The sequence below is a fragment of the Temnothorax curvispinosus genome, unplaced genomic scaffold (genome assembly GCF_003070985.1).
Source record: "Temnothorax curvispinosus isolate PA1 unplaced genomic scaffold, ASM307098v1 QBEX01013028.1, whole genome shotgun sequence".
Taxonomy (NCBI): domain Eukaryota; kingdom Metazoa; phylum Arthropoda; class Insecta; order Hymenoptera; family Formicidae; genus Temnothorax; species Temnothorax curvispinosus.
Window position 1 is genome coordinate 409,473 of NW_020222808.1, and position 20,110 is coordinate 429,582.

The 20,110-nt window shown below is 35.0% G+C and overlaps 1 protein-coding gene across 1 annotated transcript; it reads left to right on the forward strand.

The window, feature by feature from the left end:
• On the forward strand, positions 1-20,068 carry LOC112463092 (cubilin-like). Its single transcript, XM_025029272.1, has 53 exons — positions 1-149; positions 456-585; positions 662-847; positions 1,191-1,247; positions 1,339-1,479; positions 1,539-1,642; positions 1,966-2,116; positions 2,297-2,539; positions 2,753-3,068; positions 3,358-3,680; positions 4,000-4,350; positions 4,556-4,709; positions 4,840-5,030; positions 5,103-5,619; positions 5,777-6,002; positions 6,181-6,498; positions 6,564-6,724; positions 6,812-7,147; positions 7,595-8,106; positions 8,221-8,616; positions 8,726-8,996; positions 9,065-9,334; positions 9,424-9,935; positions 10,143-10,338; positions 10,613-10,984; positions 11,082-11,278; positions 11,408-11,559; positions 11,657-11,845; positions 11,950-12,131; positions 12,306-12,521; positions 12,624-12,770; positions 12,900-12,975; positions 13,238-13,349; positions 13,430-13,592; positions 13,752-13,988; positions 14,114-14,187; positions 14,323-14,552; positions 14,643-14,855; positions 14,951-15,086; positions 15,271-15,604; positions 15,830-16,021; positions 16,209-16,365; positions 16,440-16,617; positions 16,814-17,050; positions 17,226-17,388; positions 17,675-17,889; positions 18,088-18,162; positions 18,241-18,305; positions 18,393-18,633; positions 18,774-18,936; positions 19,253-19,494; positions 19,754-19,865; positions 19,975-20,068. The coding sequence occupies exons 1-53, from the start codon at positions 82-84 to the stop codon at positions 20,007-20,009; spliced, it is 11,235 nt and encodes a 3,744-aa protein (XP_024885040.1). The 5' UTR covers positions 1-81; the 3' UTR covers positions 20,010-20,068.
• Positions 20,069-20,110: the final 42 nt, after the last annotated feature.

The window sequence follows — 20,110 nt, forward strand, 5'->3', positions numbered from 1 at the left end:
TTTTCGATGAAAGTTCCGCGCGAATCCGACAAGGTATAACAGAATAATATTTGGTTTACTGAATTTCAAACTGCTGTTGGCATGGCTTTTGCATCGAAGTGGTTCCTGTTATTATACCTCGGTTTATGCGCGGCATGGATGGACGAGAGGTATGTTCCTTAATAAAAATATGATGAACATTGTCCGCGTCCAATATCATATTTACATTTATATAATGTTATAATATCAAGCAAAATTGAAAAAAACTGTCATACATTTGCATGATATCTCGATGATCGATGACGATAGTGTCTTAAGATTAAGTGATTAGTTAACAGAAACGCATGATTCATAAAAATTATGACTCAAAATAATATAATTGAATAATAGTATTTAACATTAAATTTTCTTAACGTTCCATAAATTTTCCACAATTGTAGATAGACTCATATATAAATAATTTGTATAAAATTTAGACCTGTTTTGGAGTCTCGAGATGGACATCTCATAATCTCTAGTGCGAAGGACAGAAACATTACGCTGAAGCTAATGGGGGGCGGTTACATAAACGTTAATGACATCAATCTGCTTCACGTAGCGTCGGCGGTAATGAATAAATATTTATACGTCCAGCATAATTTAGACACAATTAGTCAAACGCTTAGATCTCGATATTTTTTAGGCGCAAAATGCGACGCGGGTCATCGACAGGTGGCGGATGGGATATTTAGCCGAGATGGAGAACTCTCTTTACCAACTAACGACTATAGTGACAGGCGCTACAGGCTTACAGAGAAGAGTCTCTCTGCTTGAGAGAAGTATCGACATGAACAGTACGATTCGCGCAGGAAACAGATCACGTATACCGGTAAGAATGCGCAATATTGAATCAACACAGCTTGCGATGACATATTTTTCTATATCCCCGTATCAAATTATACCAGTACGCCAATAAAAAAAAAGCGTAAGAATTATTTCATATAGAAGAAAATAAGAAAGAGATTGTATAATAGTAATGCAAAAATATATTTTAATAATTTTTACAATATTAAATCATTCAATATTAATTTATTTCTTACCGCAGTTTATAATTTAGCATTTTAACCAGCGATGAAAGTTATATGAATCGTGTTGCGTCAGAATGAAAAAAAAAAAAATTAAATATGAAGTTAAATGTATGAAGCTTTATTCATTAAATAATATATTTTCAGACTTTTAATCCAATAGCGGGTATAACCAGAAGCACTATTCGTCGTATCAACGCCCGAGTATGTATAATACGCGAATCTATATAATGAATGGCATATACGAATAATGGCCTGTATGGTGAAATTAAAAATATGTAAATGTATTTTTAAGCTTAAGGCATTAGAGGACTCAGTGAGAGCTATGCAAGCACTACTTCGAGAGAACGAATGTCAGAGTCACCCTTGTCAAAATGGAGGTACTTGTGAGGACCTCTATGATGCCTATCAATGTCATTGTCCATCAAATTGGGAGGTATGCGGATGTAATTTGAAAGGAGTGGTATTTCGTGGAAATAATTACGATAATTTTAGGGCCCGAATTGTATGACGGACGTTAACGAGTGCGCTAGATTTCTTGGTACGGATCTTGGATGTCAAAACGGAGCAACTTGTCGTAATTCTCCTGGATCTTACCGGTATATTAACACAATTCTTATTATATCAAATAACAAAACCAGGCATTTTGTTTGATTACGGATCCTTTAACGAATTTGCAGTCGACTCAGAAATCACAAGTCTTCTTTTTAAGAAAAATGAAAAAAAACCACAATTTTAAATTCAATTTAGGAAGCTATAAAAGATTTTTCAAAGAAATAATTTGAATAACTTTAAATTATATTCTAAAATTCTATTATTTTCAATAATTTTACTGAGTTTCGCAATAAGTGGCTTTTATGTAATTTCTCGGATATACTGTGCGGAATATGTCTGTACACAATAATATTGGTTCGGATATTAGATGCGACTGCTTGCCGGGATGGTTTGGTCTTCATTGTACGCAGAAAACATCGATTTGCAATACAGAGAATTCCGAAGCGCTTTGCGGCGAGCACGGTGTATGCGTCGCCAAAAGCGGTTCTGCACTTGGATATACGTGCATTTGTGATCAAGTACGCTCTTTGGTTTATTTAATTTTTTTATCTTAAACTCTTCTTCAAACTATATCAAGCTAATTGTAAATCAACTAAAACTATATCAAGGCTAAACTATATCAAGCTATACCAAGCTAAATCAACTTATATACAAACTGCTGCTTGCAAAAACGCTGATTTTTCTTTTATCGTTCTTAGGGATGGGAAAGCGATGGCACAACCCCAGCTTGCACCAAGGATGTAGATGAATGTGCAGCGGCCCATCCACCCTGCTCCGTAAATCCACCGGTACCATGTCTCAATACTCGCGGCTCATTTACTTGCGGTGCTTGTCCGCACGGCTATAGCGGAAATGGTTATTATTGCACCGACATTGACGAGTGTCTTATTAACAACGGCGGCTGCAGTACTTCCCCTTATGTACAATGCATGAACACAATGGTAAATATACTACATAATGTTATGAAGTAAAATTACGACTGTGTCTGAAAAAACATCAAAACGGTCTTAAAAAGATGTCTGTTATGTTTACGTCATAAAAAGTACGCCTATTTTTAAGATAAATATAGAATAGATGAAATATAACCGAATAGATCAACAATTGTTACAATTCACTGCAACCGTAACTTATCTCATTCCAATGACTTCTTTAAGGGTTCTAGAACGTGTGGAGCTTGTCCCTCAGGGTACCGCGGCGATGGCGTGAGTTGCATTTTTGTTGGTGGTTGCGCCATCAACAACGGCGGATGCCATCCATTAGCTACCTGTACCGAGAATCCATCGCTTACAAGTTCTTACGTTCTGTGCCGTTGCCCACCGGATTACGTCGGTAATGGAATGGGACCAAACGGCTGCCAATTATCTGATGTATCACTTAATACAGCGTGTTCTAGCAACCTCTGCGTTCATGGCACATGCGTGCCATACGGTGCAAATGACTACACTTGCACATGTAACCCGGGATACTCAGGTATGTGTTGGGGATGAAAATGAGAGGTAGGGGGAAATAGATTCTCATGAATCAACTCGTGTAAATCATAACGCTCTGCTTCTCACGCGTGACGAATAACAACATGTGGTATTAATTCGTGCTTGACGAATGCACAATAATATAAATTATAAAGTTTAAATTTATGCAAAAAATGATTGTGTGACTCTCATGGAATTCTTCACTTATTTATTAAGAATTAAAGGTAGTAAGAATTACGCGTCTAATATATTTATATAACTGCGTCTACATGCTTTTTATTAATTTTTAGGAGCTACGTGCAACATACCGACTGATCCGTGCTCGCCAAATCCTTGCCGAAATAACGGTATTTGCATTGTCTTAAGCGGACGGGCAACATGTCAGTGTACGACTAGCTTCACAGGAAACAGGTGCGAAACGCCACGGCAAGCGTGCGGCGGTATGTTACGGAATCCCACGGGAACAGTTCAGTTTCCCATAGGCGGTAGTACTTACCAGCATGGATTGAGTTGCGCCTGGGTGTTAAAAACGGACTCCTCTAAAGTTCTGAACGTCACCTTTACGGCTTTTAATATCGAGCAGTCTACAGATTGCAAGTTTGATTTTCTACAGGTGCGATTAATATTGCATATTAAAACAGGAAATTAAAAAAAATATTTACCGTTGTTTTTTTTTTTTTTAATTAAAGTTACTATATGTTTGCAGTAGAACTGTAAGTTATTTTAAAATTTGTCTGCGTTGAATGCTTGGACTCTTAATCTCTTGCTTCAAAAACTTGTATGCTTTTTTATTTATGTTAAAGACTTTGTAGAAGTTTTTAATGCTATTTAAATTTCTATATTCTTAAATCTTAGAATATAAAGAATTTTAATATAAACAATGATAGAGATGAGAAAAAATTATACTTCATAACGCACATATGTACTTTTAGATCCATGATGGTGAAAACACTGGCACTCAATTGATTAACCGATTCTGTGGTCATGAATTGCCTAACGGAAACGGGACAATCATCTCATCCCATAATACTCTCTACTTGTGGTTCCATTCGGACAACAGCATATCTCATGATGGATTTACCTTTCATTGGAATAGCATCGATCCTGTTTGTGGAGGTGTTTTAGAAAATAATTTCGGTACCATCATGTCTCCAGGTTCGCCTGGAAAATATCCTCCGAACAGAGATTGTTTCTGGAGAATCACTGTCGCTGCCTCGAAAAGGATTCAATTCCATTTTGGTCAGCTGATGCTCGAGCAAAATTGCCAAAACGACTATGTGGAGGTAAGTACTTCATGGGTCAATTATAATGCTATATAAAGAATTTATATATTATACATATTTTTTTGTTACAAAATTTAAAGATACATTGTTATAGAAAATATATTAAATTTATTAAATTTATTAAAGTTATTAAATTTTCTAAATCATGAAATAATTACCTATGTTTAGTACTTGTTATCAATTTTGACTCGACATTATATTGTAGATTACTGGTATAGAAGAAAAACGTTTAGGACTTTTTTGCAATCACACTCGTCCACCACCTTTGATTACACCGAGTTCTGAAGCAACTGTTCATTTTCATTCTGATAGTTCTAAGCAAGATGCTGGCTTCCAAATCCATTACTCGACGATTGAAGGTATTATTAAGAGACAGCTAATCTATACAAAATTTAAGTGTAGTTACATTATTTATATATTTATTTAGAAGAAATAATTTTATAATTTTATAATTTTGGATATCCGGTTTAAATAATTCACAATATTTAGGTTCACCTGGTTGTGGTGGAATTTATACCAGTGCCACTGGACTAATCAGTTCACCAGGTCATTCGGCGGCTTATCTGCCAAATATGGAATGTGAATGGAAGATACAATTGCCAGTAGGCGAACGAATTCGAGCGTCATGGCTGAAATTTAATATCGAAACTTCCTCCAGTTGTCAGTTTGACTTTGTCGAGGTGATCTTTTTGTTTTTATTTTTCTAACGTTTCATAGAAAGAAAGGAAATTTTAATCTTTATACTTCTTCAGATTTATGATGGACCTGACACGAATTCTCAATTACTCGGTAGATACTGCGGTTCGGATATGCCGCCAGCAATCAAGTCAAATTCGAACAAATTAGTTGTACTTTTTAAATCCGATTGGTCTTACGAATCGGAAGGTTTCACATTGTCGTATGAAACTTTATGCGGCGGCGAATTCCATGAGGATACCGGAATTATCAAGTCGCCCTTTTATCCGAACCCTTATCATCATTCGACAACGTGTATTTATGAGATTATACAACCGTCCGGCAAAGGAATCATATTAACTATGGAAGATATGGACATTGAAGGCAGAGACCAGAACTGTTACTACGATTACGTCGAGATTTTCGACGGTGATAATGAAAATGCGACGAATCTCGCCAAATTATGCGGCGACGAAGAAAACATGCCAGATACTCCTTACTATTCCACGCATAATTTTATGTACATAAAGTTTACCACCGATAACAGCATCGATGGTCGAGGTTTCAAAGCGAACTACACAACCATCGATCGTAGTAAGTAATTTGCTGCGCTTTATATTATATAAATCTAAGGTTTGATATTATAGTTTTGAATGCGACAGAGTTTATTCTGCGTACAAAGTAATTAAATTTTTGCGTAAAAATAGAGTTTTGAAAATAACAAAGCATTGATATTATTATTCTTATTAAGGATGTGGTGGATTGCTGAAGCAACCAAGCGGGGTAATTCAGCCTCCTCTTGAAAACGGATTTTATGTGGATAACGAGGAATGTATCTGGACTATTCAAGCACCGCCAGGATATGTAATACAACTCACTTGGATGTCATTTAATTTGGAATACCATGTTCATTGTGTCCACGATTACGTCAACATTTACGAAAACTATACCTTGTCCGACAAAAACATAATAGCCACGTATGATGACGTTACTAATCTCTTTTAATTTGAGCGGTTTAAATAAGAAGATAATACATTCAAGTTATCAAAAAGACATTAATTATATTATTGTTGTAATTCATACTGCAATTATTTCAACTTAACTTTTCTTTATTTACCAGCTTTTGTTTAAATATATTATGACTATACTTTTTAGGTATTGCGGTACAACTAAACCACCTGACTTAACGACACAGGATAGTACACTAACCATACTCTTCCACACTGATTCGAGTGTTACAAGCGATGGATTCGTTGCTACATATATTTTCATGGATATGTCGAAGGTCTGCGGCGGTCATTATTCGAAAGAAAATGGCATTATTAAATCGCCAAATTATCCCGATCATTATCCAAACAAGAAGGAATGCGTTTGGATTATCGAAGCACAAAACAGACATAGAATAATTCTTACGGTTAATCACTTTGAATTGGAAAGACATGCATCTTGCGTATTCGATTACTTAGAAATTAGGTAATGGACTTGAATTTTATCTTATTACTTTTTCAATTTGCTATTTTATATTTTTCATATTTCAGGAATGGTGGATACGAGTCCTCGCCGTTAATTGGCAAATTCTGTGGCAAAGACATACCCACTGAAATACCGAGTCAAGCCAATCAAATGTATATTAGATTTGTTTCGGATTTTTCGAGATCATGGCCAGGTTTCGAAATACAATGGAATAGCGCCACAGAAGGTAAAAACATACAGAAAATCCTGATTCTGTTTTATTACCTTTTCTTTCAACTCTTACCTATATTTATATGTATATTTAACTTTACAGGATGTGGTAGTACACTGACCACAGTTACTGGGGATATTATATCTCCAAATTATCCTGAACCTTATTCAGCGAACGCGGATTGCTATTGGAAGATCGCTGTGGCGGCGGGTAGTTTAGTGCAACTTGTAATAGTGGATCTCGATCTTGAACAACATGAGAAATGTCGATATGACTTTATCGAAATATATGACGGCATTAGTTATCGCACAAATGGAAGACGTTATTGCGGTACCTCGTATCCGAAGATTATTCAATCCGAATCCAATCAAATGACCGTTCGGTTCCGCAGCGACTTCAGTAATTCCGGCCGCGGTTTCCATTTGAAATACGAAACGCGTAAGTATATACGTGTTATTAACTCAAAATACTATTTAATTATAATTTATTAATATTATCTTAGAAAATTATAAATTAAAATTATTTTAAAAAATGCGTTATATGTGAGTCAGTAGAGATCTTTTTGGTTTTGAATATTTCCTTATTAATTAATAATATATGGAGGGGTAAAAACCACAGTGGTGTAAGTCAAATTTTTAAAAATATTTTTTTTGTGTGCATAAATGTAATTTATATATTGTATAGATTGCATCTATGCACGCGAGAAAATATTTAAAAAAATTTGACTTACACCACTATGACTTTTACCCTTCCATATATTCTTTCTTTTAAATTACAAATTTTTTCGGTCATTTTTTATGAGAATAAGTGTTTATTTTTTAATTTTTTATTTAATTACTTATTGTGGAATTATTTTACTATAAAATTTATATTTTTATGATGCAGAGTGTTATTTAACTGATGATTCAACTGAACGACACAAATTACATGGCTACTACGGCGTGATAGAATCACCGAATTTCCCTAACAAATATGAGCACTCAACAAACTGCAGTTGGATCATCGAAGCACCAATTGGTAACACGATTAATCTGACTTTCTCACACTTTGATCTCGAAGGAACAACAGAGCAGTGCACATATGACTATCTCCAAATCATGGAAGGCGACGATGATAAGGCCAACAACAACCTGACTCGACTCTGTGGGAGTATCGATCTCCCAAAGAAAATTAATTCAATGCAACATCAAGTGTTTATAACGTTTGTTACGGACTCCTTTATTGCCTTCAATGGTTTCCGGCTCGAATGGACGGTCCATGGTTGTGGCGGGCATTTGACTAAACCGTATGATACTTTCACGTCGCCTGGATATCCGTCAGCTTATCCGACGAATGTTGAGTGCGAATGGCTGATCGAAGTGGATTATACGCACAGTGTCGAGCTTACATTTTACGACGTGAGTATATCTAAAAAAAAGTATACGCAACAATTATACGGAAGTTAATACGAAAGCGATGCTAACAGAAACTTGCGCTATTGTGATGTAAAAATGGAAACTGTTGTCTTTCAGATAAACACTGAGAAGCGCAAAGGTTGTATCTTCGACAAAGTCCAAATTTATAAAGGCGACAAACCCGTGAATGAGTCAAAATTGACCGAGCTTTGCTACACGGAGAAGCCAGTGACATACACTAGTCCCGGACACAAAATGTTCGTCAAATTTCACTCGGACTCATCGTACTCTAATCGAGGATTTAATGCTAGCTATAGGAGCGTTCCTATTGGATGCGGTGGTAAATTTACAGCAATCTCGGGCATCATTCACTCGGCTAATTATCCACAGAATTATCCGCACGTTCAGAATTGCGAATGGCTGCTAGAAGTCGACAGCAATCATCTCGTGAATCTTACGTTCTTGGACTTTGATGTTGAGAACAGCTGGAATTGCAGTGATGATTTCGTTGAGGTATGCTATAATTTTTTAAACAAACCATTCATAAAAATATATAATTCTGGGTATTTTTTAAATTAATTCTAATAACAAATATTAACAATCTTGTTTTGTATTTTCGTAGATCTTTGATGGCCCAACGAAAAATAACTCGTTATTGGGAATACATTGCAGCAATCAATTACCACCGATCTATCTTTCGAGTAGTAATCAAATGCTAGTAGTTATGCAGAGCGATAGTATAATTTCAGCCAAAGGTTTCAAAGCTCAATATAGTAGAGCCTGCGGTGCTCGTATAATTGTTAAGGACCACGGTTTTCTTACACCTCCGGTTGGCAATTCCGACACACATGGGGACACTAATTGTACATGGATATTAATAGCTGAAGATCCAGGTAATCCAACTTTGTCTCACATTTTTAAATTTTTAACAATTGCTTTACTTTTCTATTCTTTATTCCAGCCGACCATATAACTATTACTTTTACGCATATGGAGATTGATCCAATTGATGTTACGAACCGATGGGAGTCTACTGAGTTAAGTCCTTGTTTTTGGCTCTCCCTTCAGGTATTCGAGGGTGAAAGCATAGATGGACCACTTTTAGGAAAATGGTGCAACAATGTTGCGCCACCGCCGATTACGAGTACCGGAAGTTCGCTCACGCTGCATTTAGCCATACACTACGAATTCATAGGTCACTTCGTTGCTACGTACTCCGTACTGAATACAGGTGCATTAAATTTAAATATATTTATATGAAAATAGCCTAATCGTAGAAGATAATTAAAGGAAGTTCTTAATTTTATCTCTATTCTTCAGCTTGCGGTGGAAATTATACATCCGAACAAGGAATAATCACCTCGCCTAGTTATCCGAATAGTTATCCCCTGAACGCAGAATGCGTTTGGATACTAAATACTTCTCCCGGTAACAAGATTACTCTCGTATTCTCTGAGTTCGATATCGAGTCGAGTGATAACTGCGATCTGGACTATCTTGAGATACGGGAGGATAACGGAATCGGAAAGCTTATTAGTGTTTCTTGCGGCAAAGATGCCGCGGAAATTACGTCCTCCAACAAACTGTGGATCAAGTTTAAGAGCGATGGTTCCGGTACTGCCAAGGGTTTTAAGGCTGAATATAATATCCTCGGAGGGAACGAACTCGATGGGTTTACAGGACGCATTACCTCGCCGTTGTATCCATTACCGTATAGGCGAAGTGCTTCGTTCTCATGGCGCATTACTGTTGAAATGAATTCGCTCATACGCATCACATTCACAGATTTGCAGATAGAAAACATCGGCGAACATTGTTTCTCTAATATCAAAGTAAGTATCTTTATTGGGGATGTAAATAGCAAGCACATTTTAAAAGAAATAAATATAATAATATACTCAATAACATAAATATATTTTACTTAACATATATGTAATTAATATTATTTAATATTTATGCCTAATATCTTTGCAATCAACGAAGTCAAAACGTTTGTGTATTATTTTAACTATTAAGCAATTTTATTCATTTTTAATTAGATATATGATGGATATGATAACGAAGCAGCAACTTTACTAGAAGTATGCGGCTATTCTTTGCCAGATCCAGTAGAGTCATCCAGCAATGTGGTTTACATCATGATGTCAACGGATTTTGTCAGGCAGGGAAATTGGTTTGATCTCACATGGCTTCAAATACCAAAAAACACTGAACAGGGAAATAAGGAAATCAAATGTAAATTTCTATTATATATACTTAATATTTCGTTGTTACTACAAATAAGTACATTTAAATAAAGCATTTTTTAATGATTAACTTTATGTCAATACAAGAGCTAATTTTGACGCCATGCCAATATATCTTATTTCGAATTAAACAATGTTTCTCTATAACATAAATGTGTGATAATATATATCAAATATAGTGAACACATAAGTAAGTCAAGTTAACATAAAATATATATATATATGTGCTTATAGTAATTTCAATTTATTTTATTTGTCTGTAGTGTCAGAGTGCAACAAAGAAATAGCTTTAATGGGTGACCGCAACAACACGTATTCCTTCAGTTCTCCTGGTTGGCCGACCGGCTATGCTGCCAATTTGCATTGCAATTGGGTTTTCACATCGCCACCTGGAACACATTTAGTATTGAGAATAATGACCATGGATTTGGAAGAAACTAATAATTGCGTAGCGGATTCAGTTTCCGTTTATTCGGGATACGCATTGACATCGACAACCGATGCTCATCTGGAAAGTAAATTATGCCTGGCAAACGCCAGTATGTCCTTAGTCAGCGGGACCAATGTGATGACGGTGAAATTCGACACGGATATGTCCGTTAATAAAACCGGATTCAACGCCTACGTATATCGAGGTTGCAGATGCCTTATTTTTATTTTTATTAATAAAATCAAATTTTGATAAAAATATCCGTAAACTCAATAATGGGAATTTATAACTTTGATTTATAGAGTGCGGAGGTCAATTAACTGATCCCAACGGCGTAATTGAATATGATAATTCTTCTTATGTGAAAGCGATTCGCACATGGCATTTCACATGTGAGTGGACTGTAACAGTGAGACCCGGCAAATTTATCAAAGTTGAGATTACCGATATGTCGATACAAGAAATGCCCGATCATACATGCGGCGACAATTACTTGATGGTTAGTATAATACATTATATTATTAGACTTTAGAATTAATATAATTATAAATAAGAAACATCTAAGAGAAAGAAAGAGAGAAAAAGAATTTAATATTTAAGAAAATAATTTACATACATATAACTTTAGTTAAAAAATGGAGACGGAATGCTCTCGCCTCTGTTAGGCAACGGAAAGTATTGTGGTGAAGTAATACCAGCGGAACTAGAAACCACCGGAAATCGTTTTTATGTTAAAGCTACTGGCAGCGGAAATCATTTTCGCTTTAAGCTTACTTACAGGTGATCTTTACATAATATTTTTCACGTTAATAAAACATTATTTTACTAAAATGTTTATTTCAATTTTTGATTAATCTCATATCTTTCCATATTTTAGAGAAACAAGTATGAATTGTGGTGGCGAATTTGTCTTGACAAGCAAGCAGAAGAAATGGGAGATAACATCGCCCAACTATCCAAACATCCCTCCAACTTATGCCGAATGTATTTGGAAAGCTAGTGCTCCAGCTGGTGAAAAGCTCACTATCCATTTCTTGGATAGATTTGATTTGAGTAATTCCGAGAAGTGAGATATGATTATTGCAGAAAAATGAAGCAAATTTTTAGAAAATATTTTAAATACTTTGATTTACTGAAGATAATGTTTCTAACGTAACAATACCTTTTTAGTTGCGACAGAGAATACGTTGAAGTAAGGGATGGTGGAACCGACAGCTCGCAACTTATGGGAAAATTCTGTAAAGACGTAGCACCCAGTAGTATGAGTACTATTGGCAACATGGTATATATCCATTTCTATACGGATGTACCAGAACCTAAGAATGGTTTCAAAGCTGTAATTGTTTCAGGAGGTAAGCATTAAATAAATGTATTTTATAAGTTTAATCGTATTTTATTATAATATTAAAACAGTTACAAATAATTCTCTTTTAAATTAAACAACATAAAGATGTTTACTATATGACATCTTTATATTAAAAATAGAAAAAGTGATAAAATTATATAACTGTATAATGTTTCTATAGAGGTTTGTGGCGGAATTTTGCGCACTACCACAGGCGTCATTGAATCTCCGAATTATCCGAATCCATATCCTCAAAACCAAAGCTGCTCGTGGTTAATAGTAGCGCCGACAGATCATACCTTGAAATTACAATTTCGTGACATAAATCTTCCTGGCTTTCGAGGATGCTCAACCGATCACGTTAACATTGGAGAAAAACTTATAGAAAATGACACTAGTAAGTAATCACTGTAACGGCTCATTATATAAATTCTGATTTAAGCTTTTTTATTATCATAACATAATTCATAATATAATGAATAAAAACATTTTTCAATAGTTTCAATAATTGGTACTTATTGCGGTCTTCAAAAACCGGATGTAATCGAGACATCGACAAACAAAGCGTATGTGAACTTCGAGAGTGATAACAGAGACTTTGTCACTTACCACGGCTTCAGTCTAAACTTTACCGCTAGTCAAGAAAGTTAGTAAAACAAACCGTGTTTAAATATATAGTATGTCTTATTGCACATTATAAATTTCATTTTATATGTTATTTGTACAATTTCAAATTTTATATAAATATTTATCATCATATATTATTTGCTTGTAGCGTGCGGTGGTTCATTAAACGCACTGAATGGAATAATTAAATCACCCGGATATCCTAATCCACGGACAAGAGCAAGGTACATTTTTGTTAGAAAACAAAACTCTTATCTTTTAAGCAATTAGTCGAATATTTTATTTGTTGAATGTTGTGTGTGTGTTAAATAAAAAAAAATAATAATATATTTAATATAACGTTATTAATTGTGATGAATAACTTTTTGATGAATAACAAAATTATACATATGACTAATTATTTAAATTAATGTGCATACATCTTTTATACATTTAAAATTGGAGCGATATTTGCGTAATCTTCATCTAAATATTAAAACATCATAGATATTGCGATTGGCGAATCGAGTTACCGGTGGGTTATCAAGTTGTGGTGAATATTTTGGATATAGACGTTGTTAGTGGGCCTGGACCTACTCATGTGGGGTATGCACTTTCGGTGAGTAATATAACTTCAATGAGATATAAAAAATATTATTTTGGCGAAAGGACACACGCTAAAATTTTTCTTCTTTGCAGTTCTATAACGATTTCCGCTTTAAATCGAAAATCAAAGTCTTAGGACAAGGCGCTACTAGTATGGAGGAGATAAGAAGTTCCAGTAATACTATGATTATTGGCTATTGGTCCTCTGCCGGACATCGGGGTTTCAAACTTCGATACACGGCTGAGGCTCCGGCTCGTAAGTTTCGAAAACTGCTATTGATAATAATGAATCTATCGTGTATTTTATAACAGTACATTAAAAATTTTTTTTTATATTATATTCAATGTATATAACTAAACATACGCAAAACGTAAAAGAAACTTTAACCATCTACTAATTTCTTTCGATTCATAGCTTGTGGTGAAACTCTGAGAGAAGTTCAAGGCAATATAACAGGTCCTACAATTCCGCCTTTTAATCAATCTTCATATGTTTGCCACTGGAAATTGCTACCACCCGAAAATATGATCTCTCCCGTCGGGGACAGCCGCTTGACAATGACAATGAAAGTCACTGGTCTTTTGGGCGGACCTGAGCGAACCAGTATTATTAGAAGAAATTGCATCTATCCTCAATATATTGAAGTTCAGGGTAAAATAATAAACACTAATGTAATTTTTTATTCTCGCTTATTAATAGCAACTATTAAAAGCAATGCATAAAAATTAAATAATATTGTATCATGAGTAAAGATATTAATGTAAAATATTGCGTAGATATTGGAATGTTATGTGGAAATATAACAGAACCGAGATATTTGAGAAGCCCGAAATTACTCAACGAATTAACGGTAATATATCTTTAATACTCATCTTGTCGTTTATACATATAACAGTTTCAAGAATTTTTACGTAAACGTAAATTAAAATTATTTGCATCTAGTATTAAGTGTGAAATAAAACAATTTTAATGTTTTAACTTTTAGATAATGAACGGAACTTATGGAAGACGTATGGATTTCACTTTACAATATCAATGGCAGGCTTGTGGTGGTATATTACGAGGTCCAAGACACACCATCAGATCACCTACAAACATTTCTTATCCGATAAACTGTGTTTGGCACGTAGATTATCCTGAAGAAGAAACGATCAAGCTCACTTTTACCAAACTTGAACTTGAAAGTAACTGTGACAGGAATTATCTCATTATCAGGTAAGCTATTTCATATTATCTATCAAATAATCTTTGATTTAATCTACATATATCATGTAATTGATTTAATCTACATATATTTACAATCAGGAATGGCGGACCAACGGCACCGCAGATCGCAAAGCACTGCATCCATACCACAACTGAACTTGAAAAATACAATATTAACAGTATATCGAATCAGCTATGGGTAGAATATTTTGCGTCTGAGGGTTCTGGCAGTTTCGAATTTGATGTAGTAATTGCCACCGCAGGCTGCGGTGGATCCTTACACGGTCGCAGCCGCGAAATCGCATCTCCGGCGTAATTGCTATTTTCTTAAGATAACAGAGATTGTGATAACAGAGATTCTAGCAGTTTTTAAGAAATAATATTTAATAATATTTCCGCAATTTCAGATTTCCTAAACAGTATCCAAATAACGGCGAGTGTACTTGGGAAATAATAGGTGACAATGGCTATCACATAGGTTTAATCTTCGTCGATCGGTTTAGCCTGGAAACCAGTTCTAATTGCGAGAAAGATTATGTGCAGGTCTGATTATTATTATACGACAAACATTTAACATTTATTAACATTACTCTAATTTTCTCAGCTGTTTTGCGATTTATTGTATTTGCTGTTACAATAAATAACATTCTCGAAACGACATGTTGCATAAAAAAACGCAAAGAACATTATAAATTACACAAATGGTATTAAAGAACGCATTGTACAGGTATTTGATTGGGTCAGAGAACAAGGAAATTATGACAATGGCGAATGGAAGAGTCTCGGAAAAGTTTGCGGCAGGAATACGCCTACGCCTTTTAATTCGACAACGAATCGCATGAAGGTGATTTTTCATTCGAACGAGGCAGTACAAGCGGACGGTTTCCATGCTGTCTGGAGCGAGAATTGCGGAGGTGTATTTCAGGCGACCGAGAAAGTTAACGTCATCCAATCGCCGTCGTATCCAAATCTCTATCCAAACAGCATTTTCTGTAACTATACTATCGTTGCGCCAAACGACGATATTGTCATCGAGTTCACTGACTTCCAGCTTGAGCGCGGTAAGTGTCAACGTCAATGTCAACAATCACTGCTACCTCTTTAGATCCCGTAAAAGCGAACATTTTCAGTACATTATATACAAGCGTAATGCCTAATGCCAGATTTTTTATGAAACTACGATAATGTTTGCAACACATAGATAAATCTTATTATCTCTAAACTCTAAACTAAAGTATATAAAGAAACAATAAAATTTACGAAGTTAAAAGAAATAATTTTAACAGGTCGCGGAGGAGATTGTCGTTTTGACAACGTCACTGTCATATCGGAAAGTATGTACTTTACAGAGGATGTGGAAAGTTATTGCGGCAACAACAAGCCACCACTTTTGAGATCCTTATCACGGATAGGAATTATCTTCGCGACAGATAAATATGTGCAGCGAAGTGGCTTCCAGTTTAAATATTTCCTCAATAGTAAGTCCCTTGCAAACTTCTTGCATATTGGTGACAATTACAGAAATTATTTTATAAACAATAATATATAATTGTTAGAGACATTATGTAAATAGTTTTGTTAAAAATATAACATTTGATACTTTGAGAAAAGCAGTAAGACAATTACAGAAAAAATGAAGAGAATATAATAAAACCATTGTAATAGGATGCGGTGGTATAATCACACGACCCACCGAACTTAAGCCTTTGATGCATGGAGAGGAATACTTTGGACGTATGAATTGCACTTGGATCATTAAAGCGCCGCAAGGAAAGAGTGTACTTGTGCGCTTCGAGAAATTCATTCTAGAGTATTCCACCAAGTGAGCTCTTGATGAATCCATATAGCGGATTTTTATTAGAAATATTATTAATCTTCTTTATTATCAATTTGTAGTTGTTATTTCGATAACGTCGCCGTTTACGAGGGTGAGTTCGTTCAAGAGGATAAACGACATGCTCTGATTTGCGGAAACTTGACTGGTAATTTACCAACATTTAAATCAGAGTCCAATTCTATGGTCGTTAACTTTAATGCCGACAGCTCGAGGCACTACGAAGGTTTTACAGCCAAGGTACAAAGTCTGTTGTACTAACAAATACTATTTTATGACATTAATTGATATGAAATTCACACCTGTCATTTAATAGTAATGGATACGCTACTTTTTCGTATAATAATTATCTATTGTCTCTTCTGTTTCTCACTTTGCTGATATATTTTTAATTAAATTAAAAAATCATATAAATAGTAAAAATAAATTATTTTAGGTGTTATTTACGACAAGTCCAGTTAGTGGTTGCGGAGGATTAATCAATTTAACTTCGAGTCAATCTAAATCATTCAGAACTCAACAAGCGGCAACTTATGAACCATTTGAAGAATGCCATTGGACTGTGGTTACATCGCCGGCCAAAACTATAATATTTACAATCAATAGCATAGATATCAAAAACTCAATTAATAATATCACTCGACGTGATAAATGTAGCGGTGATTATCTTGAGGTAAGTTTGCACCAATGTTTGATAAGTATTTTTAGAAATGCTGATAATAAGATTGTATCATACTCTAATACGCATATAAAGTTGCAAGAAAGAAGAAGATGCGAAAAATAAGCATCAGTTTAATAAAATTAATATGTTTATGTTAATGTTATATAATGCGTTTCATTATTCCTAGGTTCGAGATGGTGGTGGACCTTATGCCGAACTTATTGGTCAATTTTGTGGGAGTTCAGTGCCATCTCCTCTGGTATCCACCTCAAACAAATTGTGGATTAGATTTTATTCTGACGGCACTTCTCAAGGTGCTGGTGCAACAGGCACTTTGGAGACTAATGATGGTAAGAAGTTTTATATTTACTTCATCACAGTACAATAACATCGCTATTGTATTATATAAAACAAAATATACCTGAATATATCATTCTTCTTTTATGAAAAATTTTATTTTAATATCTACATATTCATTCTTTCTTTATTAGAGTCTTTGTTAAATACTTTCAATGATTTTAAAACATTACAGAGATAAAAATTCTTACATTTCTTGAATATTTATTGACATTTTACATCATTAGCGTTCCTCTTTTTATACAAACGAGTGATTTTTCTTATGTGATTTTGTTGTAGCATTGTGCGGCTTAGGTACTCGAGTAGTAAACGAGACAAATCATGTACTTACTTCGCCGAATTATCCAAATACGCATTTAGCTGGAACATTATGTCGCTGGACCTTGAAATTTACCGGTGAATATAGTGATAGACTGCGAATACGATTTATAGATTTTGATTTGATGGACTCTAACAAGTGTGAATACGAATATTTAGAAATTTCTGAACAAAACGTAAGTACTTGATAGATGATAGATAATGAACATTCAAATGTACTTATCCTATATGCCTTATTAATAATATATTGTTTTTAAAAAGAATATATACGTGTGTATATATATATGTATATATAATTATATTCTCAATAATTAAAAATAAATTTTTTTTACATATAATTAAAAAATTAAACTTATCTTCTTTCTAATAACCAGAAATACATAAATGAAGGCTTCGGAACAAACTTCATATACAGTGGTGTGAAAAACCATCCGATTAGCGTCGAAATGGTAAGATTTCTGCAGAATCAATACGTTTTACTACTGATGAATATTTATATTTATAAGATATTTTATTTTATCTTTTAGGGTAGCCGTTTACCTCTCGGCTCGTACAGATATTGTGGCAGCGCATTACCACACGAATATTATAGGTATTTGAACTTGACTTAATCAGATCGTTACAATATTACATATATCTTTAGAAGTAGGATTATTCCAAATTAAATATTCTTTCACAGTTACAACAACGAAGTCAAAGTGACATTTAGATCGTTGTCCAATGATCACAGAGGCTTTAAGCTCGAATACAGCACAGCGAGTTGCGATCGAAATTACACGAGCGAGCAGGGACGAATTTTCCATAACGGATTTACAAGTTGCTGGATCACGATCACCGTTCCGGCAAACCACACCATTTCTTTGTACTTCAATCATTTCAGCATTTACGATGGAGAGCAGTGCACGCGCAACGGTCTACAAGTATGTGATCTCCTTTACATTTGCTAAAGAGAAATTGCATTTGAGAGAACACAGAAATTATTCAACTTACTTTCGAAAATTCGAGTAACGTAAAACGCGTCGTAAGTCTAAATTGCTAAATAGATTTATGCGTCTCGCAGGTACATGAGGGTGACTCAAGTGGACCGCTTATAGCGACACTGTGCAGCACGATGATGCCAAGCCCGATTTTCAGTAGCGGCAACAAACTCACTTTGCACTCCTGGACCGAGATCGCCAGCTCTTATCAAAGTTATGACATCATTTACACGACCACGGATGCAGGTACGAGAGTTCGTAGCAGCATGCAGAAATTCCCCTCTTCCCCCCCCCCCTCTCGTTGCATTCGATTAATGCACGCCACCAGATGCGGAGAAATTATTAACGCGCGGACACGATGATTTACGTTGCGGCGCCTCGAGATACACGCCACGTGAAATGTTGCGGTTTATTTTCGCGGGGGACCGTACGCGAAAATCCGATTGCGATCTCGCGGCATCGCTTCAAACCAACACCACGCGAGTTATATATCACAACCAAAATGTACGCGCAGATCGACCACCGTCGTTTTGTAAAATATCTCAAAATCAAAATTGTGCAGGTCGAGGTTGCGGCGGACGTATATTCAATTACGGAGGCAGATTCACCTCGCCATTGTATCCCAATATATATCGCAATAATACTGTGTGCACTTGGGACGTAAGCGTACCGCGAGGTTTCAAGATCATTCTCCAGTTTCTTGTCTTCGACATCGGCACAAAGAAGACCTGCAGCAGCAATAATCTCAAAATTTATGACGTTGTACCCAGCGGAGAACTCTTACACAGCACTTATTGCGGCGGAGTAAGTTGTTTAGTAAAATGACATTCTCGAAAATCATCGATAGATTCTACAACTGGAAGAACTGATTATCTACAGAATTTTCTTGGCAAAAATTTATTCTGTAAAACTATTTTCAATTTTGCTTCAAATTATATATTTCAAATATTTTTAAAATCTTATTTCTATAAATTATATAATTGAATATATTTTCCATAATGTAGATATAAAATTACATAACATATATAATTAAAGGTATTTAATTAAGGATATCTTTACATAGGATGATCCAGCAAGACTCGAGGCTGATACCGATCGAATTCTTGTTAAATATACTTCGACAGTAAACAATATTGGAACAGGATGGGTTATTGCATTTATGGCACAATCGACTGGTAAGCATTCGTCTTTGGATAATGGGATGTTTAAATTCTTTTATGAACCACAAATTGCGCACATCACAGGTGCGAGGTGAAAGATATAATTATGAAATAATGTTTTCAGTGCATCCCATCGACATAATGGAAATAAACTGGTAAAGGAGACATTATCAAGACTGCAAAAAGTAACGTTTTTAAATATAAAATTTAGAGCCAGACATCCTACAATTTATGTGTATAATTTACTATAGATAGATGAA